Source organism: Xenopus tropicalis, chromosome 2, assembly GCF_000004195.4.
Source record: "Xenopus tropicalis strain Nigerian chromosome 2, UCB_Xtro_10.0, whole genome shotgun sequence".
NCBI classification, from domain to species: Eukaryota; Metazoa; Chordata; class Amphibia; order Anura; family Pipidae; genus Xenopus; species Xenopus tropicalis.
The window spans coordinates 101,972,254-101,983,375 of NC_030678.2; the positions used below are offsets into that span (position 1 = coordinate 101,972,254).

Consider the following 11,122-nt stretch of genomic DNA (forward strand, 5'->3'; position numbering starts at 1 on the left):
CGACAAATCTGTCTCCACTTTTATTTTGTCTCAGTGTCACCACTTTTGTGAATTCCTCCCCATGTGCACTGCCAAACAGAGCCTTCTGTAGTCTGCCAGTTCAAACTGGGCTACCAAAAAACCAATCACTGCTCTTATTGGTCACCTCCTAAGAACTTTCTTCATACTTATGTTGCTCCCCAACTGTTTTTATATTGAAATGTTGGGGTTGGGGACCCTTGGCTTAGACAAATAAGTTTTACGGACAGAAACAAACCAACACCACCTATGCACCAAAATCACAACAAATTAAATATAAACACTGAAATAACATACAACGGCATTGCACAGTGCGTTTAGCGAATACGATATTCGCAATGGCAATTAGCGTTTTTTCCATTTATCCAATATGTCTCCCTTAATGCTTTGGTTACATTTTCCTCGGGACTATCTTTTTACCAGGTTTGATCTGTTGAGTGCATTTGAGTCCCATGGAAGGCATCAAAGCCAGAGGTTTGCGTAGCACAACAAGCTTTTGCGGTACAAAAATGTTGTGACTTTCAGAACACAATTGATTTTAGTGCTTTTATTGCATTCCGCATTGTTCTTTGTTACTTGTGTTTGCACATGGAAATTTTGTCTGCTATATATCGATTTGGGTGCATCTGCATGCCACATAGCTTGGTAAATCTTGGGCATCAAACTATTCAGTATACCCCTGGCGTTCATATTGTTTTATGTTGATATGTTATGAAACGTGGGGTACATAATGGGGTAAAATGCAAGCTTTCTGACTATTTTTAGAAAGTTTGTAAAAAACCATAGCTTTGTAGTTTGCAGTAGAAAAACATATTACCCATTTCTATTTCGTCAGAATGTGTACTTTCAGAAAATGTATGGTTTTCTAGGGTCTCCGTACTGTTAAGGGGTCTTAAGGCACATATTACACATACCGGATGCTTATATTGTAGCGGCCAAAGTGTCAGATGTGAACATTCATATGCACTATTTTCATTTGGGTGCCTTTGTACCCCACATAGTTTGGTAAATCTATACATATTGGGTGTGAAACTGCTCAGTAGGCCCTTGGCATTCATATTTAGAATGTTTTATGTTGGAACATTATGAAATGTGGGGTATAGAATGGGGTAAATTGCAAGCTTTAAGATAATTTTCAGAAATTACATAAAAATTGCTACATTTAGCTTAGCTTTGCTGTTTGGTGCTTTGCCATACAAAGACATATTTACCCATTTTACATTCATCAGAATGTGTATTTTCTGAAAATATGTTTTCTGGGGTAAACCTAATGTTCCAGGATGTTTGGCTTTGGAATCTAAAGTATGCCCTATTCTGCTGTAATGGTTTGAAATCTCCATAAAACTACACATATGTAATACTGGCACATTCAGGAGACATGAGGCTTTCCGAATCAGTTGAATATTTGCCCATAAAATAAAATATTTTTCTGGTATAAATCCCTATATCATGAAAAAGAACATTTTTTTCGAGCTCTAAATCTTAAAAATAAACAAAAATCCAGAATTAGAAAGCTCGGGATCTCCTAAAAAAATGATATATAATTTTCCTACCTAAACTAATCCCCCCAAGTAAATACCCCAAAAATTAGGACAAAATGTTCAAAAAACATCTGGCACTGAGCGTAACTGAAATGTGAAATTCTAGTTAAACTCTAGTTAGTTGCTCATTGCCATGTTAAAGGGAAAATAGGAATAATAGTTGATGTGTATCCTGAGGGATGGAGGTGTTTGCCAAATTCTGTACAAATACTAGCTGGCAGCTACCCCAGATTGGTGTGGTTTTCTCCTAACAGAAGCACCAGCCCAGGGTAGTTCCATTAATTAATTTTCTTTGGTGGGCACTGAAGTTTGCCCAAAGTTTGATCCTTCATACCTTCCTGCCCCTGTCACACTGCTTTGTCTTTACTTGAAACTGAAGTAACAAGTTCATACATGACAATTTTGGGCCCAATAACTAGTCATTCCATTGGTGAAAGGTTTATGTGGGAGATAGCTCATATAATAAACAAGTCCTAATATAAACAGTTGATGTCAGATGAAAAGTAGATCATATAAATAGTTAAAAATAAATGCGCTAGATAAACACATCTAGCAAACTAACTGCAAGTCGGTAGAATTTCAGTTTCATTTAGGGGTCGATGCCGCCCGCCCTTATACCGGGGGTCACAGAGTCTGTCCATGGACCGCTGCACCCTGGCTGCGCTTTCAGCAGTTCTAAATCTTCGTCCCAGAGAGCCAAACGTAGTTTGAATAAACTGCCGGCCTCTTCCTAGAGGAGGGGCTAGTGGGGCTTGTCATGGCTCTGCTTGTGTGGCCTACAAGGTCTATGTTTCGTTCGCCGATAAGCGGATGAAGCCATGAAGGGCTTTGGTAACTACAATTTAACAGTAGTGTAGCGCGACTCATTTATAGCGATAATAGTCGGGGCGGAGAGACAAGTAGCCGCTTCAGGGTCAGTGTGTAATGCAGTAAAATGGCCACCGTATTGTCTCTTCTCATCAGGATCGGAGGGGAAAACGTTTGGCTTGGCACCAGCATGGCATCATGTCCTGTGTCAAAGCTACTGGTGGAGAGGTGAGAGAAGGGTCCTGCTGCTTTATATCCGCTTGTTCTCTCATGTTGTGGCACTTCAGTTCCTAGAGGCTCGGGGGTGCAGGCATTACTCCACTTGCATCCCTATAACCGCTCATAGAATGATAGAAGGTACCGACCCTGTCATGTGGCTGTAGTGTTCCCTTGCATCCCTAACCATGCTGAATTGTCTGCACTCTGTGGGCAGATGTCTACATGTGTGCACTACTGTACTGCTTACATTTTATTTTTAAACGAAGGCTGGTATTCCCTTTAGGAAAAAAAATGCACCTGCCCAGGAAAGAATGTGATGCAGTGCTGCACTGGGTGCTCCTTACCTTTCCCAAGCATCCCTCTGCAGATTAAGATGGCCATACACGCACCAGTATTATCACTTATCAGTACATGTATGGCAGGAGACAAGGCGACCAATATCAGTAAAGGACTTGGATATCTATCCTTTCATTAATTGGGCTGGATGGAAAATTTGGATCAAGCGATTGAGCACTGGCAAATGTTTAGGACAGGGGTAGAATTCCTTTGTTTTTACCTGCATATCGGACGATTCAGCTCTGAACGTTAGTAGAGTGTTTGAACAATCTTTTATAATTGTAACGTGTAAGGCCACCATTAGATTCACACATTCGCAATAAACATTCTTTTGGATTCTTGCATTTTTACACTGGGCATTTTAAGTACACAGAAGCCCAGAAAGGCCCCAGGCCTGCATAAAGGCACCCAAGGCAAGCTTCCGGCATCACCCGCCAGGGGCGCTGCCATGAAGAGATTTGCCTCAGGCGGCAGTGGCAGAAAGTTACCAGGGGTGGTAAGTTAAAGAGCCCAAATTTAGATTTATGGCGCAGTGGCACTCTCTGCACTAGTGATGTGCCCCCCCTCCGATGAGATTAAGCTACGTGAGGGGGGTGGCATAAATTTGGTCACCTCAGGAAGCCAGAACCCCTGAAGCGGCAGCCCCCCTTTGTGAATTTTCCACTGATGTCAGTAAGGAAAGGAACATCACAGTACAATTCATTGTGGGTTATGTAGTTCCTACATGTCTGTAAGCTGCAGAGAAGTTATAACAATTTGTAACATTAATGTTTTAGTCCCTCCTCCCCATCCATAGTTTATATATTGAGGGTTTCTGTGTTGTATGGGACTCTTTAACAAATTTTGGTTTTAAAGCTGGCATTCCCATTTTTTTTTGTTCTGGCTTATTAACAGGATAACAGAATATGAAGTTGAACAACAAGAATTCCTTGTGCAAATGTCACCTGACGTATGAGTGCTCTGCACAGGTATAATATGGATGTGGAAGAGACCCATGGAAATGCGGCGTTCTTATATCAAATTCCAAATATTCTCTGTGATTCTAACTGTATTAGCAATCCTGGTATTAGTTAACAACATTAGTCAGATAGAGGTGAGTTTTAAAATATTAACATAGATGTTATTTTGAGTAGAGTGCTGGCAACAAAATCTTTGGTTCTGTCCTGTAATAGAATCCATAGGGTATGGAAACCAGGGGGGGGGGGGGGGAAGAAATAGACCCTGGGAGACCCAGAAGGTACACAGGGCTCAGTGGGGCACTAATTAAAATCAGCCACTGTCCATGGCCATGTTTACTTCTTACTTTAAGAAGTTCCTAACAGAGCACTTTCTCACACAATTTTTGATATAAAAATAGAATGTTTACTGGGTATATAAGTATGTTTTGCTTAGATATTGCCTTGATGATCAGCAGTTTTGCACTAATAGCAATGGTCCCTAAGAAAATACTCTTTTAGCGATCAATCTCTATTATACTGTAATAGGTGTTAGAGCTCAGTAACAGCAACATGGTCTCTGAATTGTTAATAACAGTTCTGTTACAATGTGACTTTTTGATGTTTGCAGCTTTTTAGGAGTGGCTGTAGTGACATAATGCAATGCATTTACTCAAGATGTTACCATAGCTGCTCATAGCAAACACAAAAGGAACATCTGGAGTGCCCCCCAGTTGTTACAAAACAATAACTGCCTACAGCATTACCTAGAGGTAGTTCATCAGGGACAGACAGAGGGACACCTTCTGATATGCACCGTTGGACACTGACAAAAAAGCATTTTACTCCACAAGAGCAATGGCCCTCAAACATTGATAATTGCCATTGCATGTGTTAATACTTTTAACCTTTATGTTTTTGGCAGCATTTGTATCAAAGCACAGATTTAATACTGAGCCAGGCAGCCCCGGATCATTTAGAGCAACCTAATTCACCAGCAACAAAAGAATTCTTTTGTGACTACCAGCGCCAAGTTCTTACTAGATCAGAGCATGAAGAACAGGAATCCTTACTTCAGTCTCTTGAATGGCCAGGACCACCACATAGGAAAATAACATTTTTAAAGAGCAGTGATGCAGCGCATAGTTGTTTTGTTATTTTAAATTCTCAGAAGACTTTTGCGGTTGGGGATGTCATAGAAGTTCTTGTCCGAGTGCAGGATTTTGAAGGCAGGCCGAAAAAATATGGTGGAGATTACCTTCAAGCAAGGATTCACACTCCTTCTTTGAAAGCTGGTGCAGTCGGAAAGGTAGTGGACCATCAAAATGGATTCTACACAGTTTTTTTCATATTACTTTGGCCTGGCAATGTCACTGTGTCTGTGGTTTTGGTGCATCCAAGTGAAGGCATCCAGGTTCTTCAGCGTTTACGAGAAGAAAAACCTGACCGTGTGTACTTTAAGAGTTTATTCCGATCTGGTGGCACTGCAGAAACCAAGATGTGCAATGTTTGTTTGTCTAGAAAACTACCTGTATGCAATTACACTGATTTGCAGACTGGGGAGCCATGGTTTTGTTACAAGCCTGGAAAATTATCCTGCTCCAATCGAATCAACCATGCAAAAGGAGGCTATTTGAAAAATCTCTTGACATTTGAAGAAAGTCTTTTATTTCAAAGGTATTTTAATTGTGGATGTTAGCTCACATTATATTTAAAGGAGACATATCCTATAAAAATTATGAATGTACCAGTGAATTATACTCCTCTAGATATAGAAGGATTGTGCTTAAAAAGTTGTGTTTCAGACTGATTTATTGAGAAATTCCACAAAAACCCCACTAGCCCCGCCCATCCATTCCACTTCCTGCTGGCTGAATTCTCTGGATGAGCTGGGGAGCCGACGGCCCTCTGTACCCTGCACTGTAGGATAGGAACCAATCAGCAGCTAGGCTGACCTGATAGGGAACTGAAGCCTGTCTTTGCTTGTGGGAGTGTAGGGCTGTGATTGGCTCTCCCTCTCCTACTGTGCTTCTGGCAGGGACCGTTAGGCCACGCCCACTCTTCATTTCAAACTTGGACAGAGAAGTGAGAGGATCTATAGGGAGCTCCAATAAAGGGGCCATTGTTACAGATAATGTAATGTTTAGCCCAAAGGGAAACCAGCACCGTATATTATTCATAATTGCCTACAGGGTTAGGGGTATTCCCATTTATCCAATATGTCTCCTTTAAAGTAACACAGCTGAGACAGAAAAAAGTAGATGTTCAAACATATAACTGTTTCTTGAGGGGATTTCTCCTGGGCTTTAAATATGTCAAACACAGCCTCATATAAGCATTTATTTTAGTTTTGTCACTTCAACCGCCTGGCGGGAAATCTCCATTCCAGTGGACAATGAAATGCCCAACAATACCTGCCCCATCACATTTATTGGAATCACTTAAAAATGCCTCCTTCCACATTTTAGGATGATTACTCAAGATCGCTGCATGTAATGTGTTTTTAATGTGATTCCAAATAATGTGTAGGGATGGGTATTGTTGAGCTTCATCACCTGTGGGAGAGGAGAATTGCCTGTGTGACAGGCCCTAAAGAACAAAATTATAATCACTAGGGGTGCTAAATGTTAAGCACCCCACAGTGTTTTTATTCGCTTACCTGATACCCCAGGGCGGTGCTTCTGGCCCATTTGAGAAAAGAGCTATATAAATATTTCCCATTCTTTCCTAACGTTTGCTAATCGTAAATATATACTGTATTCACCAAGGTGTATAAATATATGTATACATTTGCTCTGCTACCAAATGTTTCTTATTTACAATTATTTTGTTTTTTTAGTGGTATAAACATTAAAGTGCCAATCTTAGCAAGTGGACCTGACACAGTGGTGGTACACCCACGTAGGATGAAAGGTAAATTCAGTAATGTCTTTCATTATTATTGCATTTTTATCCTGAGCACTGATCTTACCTTTAACAAAGGGCACCTTAATTTGTCTCAAAAGATAAGCTATATATTTAATATCGGCAAAAGATCCTCTCATTTGGCTAGAGCTGGGCGGTATGACCAAAAATTAATATCACGGTATTTTTCAAAATTATATCGGTGTCACGGTATTTGACGGTATTTTTTTTTTCCATGCATGATTAGGTGTTAACCCCATTTCCTAATAAATTAGAGAATAATTACTGCAGTATTGAAAATCAGAGTCAGGCAAGCGAAGGATCGGCAACAGAAAGTCGTAAGGTAAATCAGGCAGGCTTAGTTTCCCAGGCAAGGCCGCAGACAACATAGCACAGGAGGAGGCATTTGATAACTTTAAATACCCCCCACACATGCGCAGAACCGGCGCCGTCAGCGCGCCGCGGACGTGCACGCTTTGACATGTACGTGCGCTTTGACGCACGCGCACCTGGACGCGCGTGCGAGACCGGGCCGCACGGGTGAGTACCCTGACACCCCGATATGGCGGTATCTGAAAAATGAATATAGTTTTTAAAAAAAACACCGGTATTCGGTATTAAACGGTATATCACCCAGCTCTACATTTGGCGACCTCACCAAAGGAGCGGATCTTAAAGTGACCTTTAGACACGATTTGATAACTAGTTTGATAAATAAGTTGACCAGTAATATTAAGGGCTTAAGCCTCCACAAGTAACTTAATTAAATGATTTAAACTTAATTAATTTTGGAATTAAAAATTAGTTTTATCTGTTGTTAAGCTTCCAGCTTTTTCTGCTATGCCTAATAAACATGCAGGCGGTAGTTCTCCAAATGGCCCAGAAAGTGCATAATCCACTACACAGGACTTGTCTTGGTACATTGTTATGCTTTCATTGCTTTTTTGAGGGAACTTTTATTTAGGTCTCCACCTAGCAACACCATAGGCAGAAGTTGTCCTGTCCATTTGAATGGGAAGTAAATGCATGTAGGGAAGAACACTTTGACCACTATATTTTGCATTGAAAGCACCACGGCATTCAACATGCCCAGTGTAATTAGTCTTTAAGGTACAATTTTAGGACCACTTGTATTTAAAACCATTTTTTTCCTCTGTCATAGTTATACACATTTTATGTACATCACCAGACCCAACGACACTGATAATACAGGCTTTTCCAGTATTTCCTGATTTACACCAGTCATCAGAAAATTCTCTTTAATAGTACAAGTCTCTACACCTTAAAAACTTGTGATCATCATATGATTGCAAAAACTAACAATCGCTGTCATTCATTCATTGTATTACCCAATCTGATGTTTTTTTTCTTCACTTGGGTTTGTTCTCTTAATCATCACTATGGGGTGCATTAGCCAATGTATATATGTTGCTGCAAATAACCAAAACTATGTCATATGACGTATTTAAGCGCCTTATTACACCCTTCCTGTGATAATGTTCGCTGCTGTACATAGGATGTATATTTTGAAACAGGAAATATTAACAACTTCTCCAATGCTGCATTGCAACATATCTTTCTTAGATGTCTTTGAAATCTGTTACATATCATTATAACATAACAAATGTAAGAGATCTTTCAAAATGTCATGACATATCCTGGTAGTGATATATTTTTCTTACTCTGTTGAAATTTTATTAAAAAAGAAAGCATTTTCCCAGTTTAGTTCTGAGCCCCATAGATAAGGCACCCCTCAGTGACTGAAATCTCTACATTTATTCCTCAGCCTGGTGCTCCTTTTAGGGAAAAGAATTGCCCTGGAATCTTACCTGTCTGTCCCAGGCTTACCTTTCTTAGATTTGCCCCCGTGCAATATAAAAAAAATGTCAGAAAATTTTACTATACTTTGCAAGATATATCTGTAGTTTACACCTCTTCCTTGTGCACCTTCTTGTGCCAGCTGAGTTGTGTGCAGCCGGCTTTATTGGTGCCACATGTTAACAAACGCCCATACAGGCACATAGACCTCTCCCTGGTTAATAAAAAGGGTGCACATTTTTCACCTATATTGACAATTGCATAAAGCTTAATTTTCTTTGGAATATTTGATAGGTATATAGAATTCTGAGTAAAAACATGGCAAGTGGGCCAATATTTTGCACTGTGCACATACTGGTTTAGTAAATGATGGCTATATTTTTGTTAGCTGCTGACAGCAGCATAAAATGCCCTATGTGCCATTAGACTTAAGTTTTAAGATAAGGAGCAGCTGATTGAACTTAGGCCTTCTCAGAAGACTGCTAATTAGTTTTTGTCAGCTCATAAGAACCATACTCATTTTTAGCCATTGCCATGTTTAATGCAAGTTTTTTTTTTGTAACACAAAAAATAGATATTTCTTAATAAACAGGCAAAAAGTTCAGCACAAACCATTTGGTACCCTATGTTAAAAAATGTGGACTGCTGCCCCTTTAAGAATTGTGTTTTTGGGGCTACATTAAACAGTAAAGAAAATTACATAAAATCAGAAGCTTTTTGTTAAATTTGCTGTCTATAAATTAAATTGTATTACACAGGGTTTCCCTGAACTTTTGTCTTTTTTCCTTAAGATAAAGGCTCCAAGTTTGTGCCTTCTGGTTATTACTACCATGATAATTGGATATCAAGCAGATCTTACATGCGGCAGTTTAACAAACCTGAAGATATCACTAACTGTCTGCAAGGGAAAGTGGTCCACTTGTTTGGAGACTCGACAATAAGGCAGTGGTTTGAATATCTCACAGGGTTTGTACCAGGTAATTAATAAACATGTTTTATTTTCCCACAAAGTAAGATTTATTCATCTGTGTTTTTTATAATTGGAAGTCAGAGTGGGAAAATGAACACCAGAGAACTGTAATTGTAAAAAGTAAACGTACATGACGTCTGTAGAGTCCATGGGGACAAATGGAGAGCAATATTTTAAACCTCGCAAAACAAGGCGGTTCTTAAAAGACCCCTAAACTGGTTGATTATTCAATGGAATGGAATGGAGTTACTGAATGAGCTATTACAGTAATTGCTACATACATAACAGTAGCAACTTTAATTTACTGTTATAATTTGTGATTCGCGTATGCAATTTTAAGCCAGGAAAAGTTACAGATGCTGTTTGGGGAGTCCACAGTGATGCACTTTAGATGTGAGGAACCTGTGGAAGAGGTGTGGGGTGCTTCTCAGGCTTCTGTTCTCGTTTAAAACTGGTCATGCCTGCTGAAGAGGGGCACTAAGGTAACTGTTGGATGAGCCTCCCTGCGGTTTATGGCATCTGATAAGAGAATCATTGTCATTTTCTTTATGGGGTTCTTGGTTGAATAAAAATTTTGAGCCTTCTATCTCTTTTTTTTTTTAGGACTAAGAACCTTTGACCTTGGAAGCCCTAAAAACGTGGGTCCTTTATTGGCTATTGATGTGGAACATAACATAATGCTGAAGTACCGCTGCCATGGGCCTCCTATACGTTTCAGCACTGTTTCAAGCCATGAGCTACGATATATTGCCAATGAAGTGGATGGTATAGTGGGTGGCCAAAATACTGTTGTTGCCATAACCATTTGGTCCCATTTTAGTACCTTTCCTCTAGTAGTGTACATAAGGAGAATGAGAAACATCCGAGCAGCAGTTCTCCGCTTGTTGGAGCGTAGCCCTGACACATCTGTAATTGTTCGATCTGCCAATGTCCAGGAGCTTGGTCCTGAAGTCAGCCTGTTCAACAGTGATTGGTTCTCACTGCAGCTGGACATGGTTATGAGATCTATGTTTGCAGGTCTCAATGTGCTAGTTCTAGATGCCTGGGAGATATCTCTGGCACATTATCTACCACATGCATTACACCCTAAGCCAATTATTGTAAAGAATCAGATAGATGAGTTCCTGTCATTTGTATGCCCAAACTGACTACTCTGAAAAGCACTGAAAGCATAAGTTGTTATATTCAGTATGTTTCATACGTTTTAAAGGAGCTGTAACTAAAGTGAAGATGAAAGATCATAAGCAGTGTTTCCAGTCAACAGTCCAGTATATGTCTTAGGTTGAATTAAATCCAACAGGATTTGTGGTAAATGGCAAACCTCATTCTACTGAGGGCTACAGTGGCTTGCAAAAGTATTCGGCCCCCTTGAACTTTTCCACATTTTGTCACATTACAGCCACAAACATGAATCAATTTTATTGGAATTCCACATGAAAGACCAATACAAAGTGGTTTACACGTGAGAAGTGGAACGAAAATCATACATGATTACAAACATTTTTTACAAATAAATAACTGCAAAGTGGGGTGTGCGTAATTATTCAGCCCCCTTTGGTCTGAGTGCAGTCAGT

At 39.9% G+C, this 11,122-nt stretch overlaps 1 protein-coding gene across 2 annotated transcripts; it reads left to right on the forward strand.

The window, feature by feature from the left end:
* The first annotated feature begins 2,127 nt into the window (after positions 1–2,127).
* Positions 2,128–10,779, forward strand: nxpe3 (neurexophilin and PC-esterase domain family member 3). Of its 2 annotated transcripts, none has more exons than XM_004911711.4 (6): positions 2,128–2,594; positions 3,816–3,889; positions 4,782–5,533; positions 6,696–6,769; positions 9,370–9,555; positions 10,152–10,779. In XM_004911711.4, exons 2-6 carry the CDS (start codon positions 3,827–3,829, stop codon positions 10,694–10,696), a joined length of 1,620 nt encoding a protein of 539 aa, XP_004911768.1. In that variant the 5' UTR covers positions 2,128–2,594; positions 3,816–3,826; the 3' UTR covers positions 10,697–10,779. The 2 variants fall into 2 exon arrangements, with proteins under 2 accessions (XP_004911768.1, XP_002932334.2); XM_002932288.5 differs by having other exon boundaries at positions 2,149–2,594; positions 3,816–4,014; positions 10,152–10,778.
* The last annotated feature ends 343 nt before the right edge of the window (positions 10,780–11,122 follow it).

Coding starts and splice junctions, on each gene's coding strand:
- nxpe3 (XM_002932288.5), top strand. CDS start 3,901: ATGTGGAAGAGACCCATGGAAATGCGGCGTTCTTATATCAAATTCCAA. Junction 5,534..6,695: donor GAAAGTCTTTTATTTCAAAG/GTATTTTAATTG, acceptor TTGTTTTTTTAG/TGGTATAAACATTAAAGTGC. Junction 9,556..10,151: donor TCTCACAGGGTTTGTACCAG/GTAATTAATAAA, acceptor TTTTTTTTTTAG/GACTAAGAACCTTTGACCTT.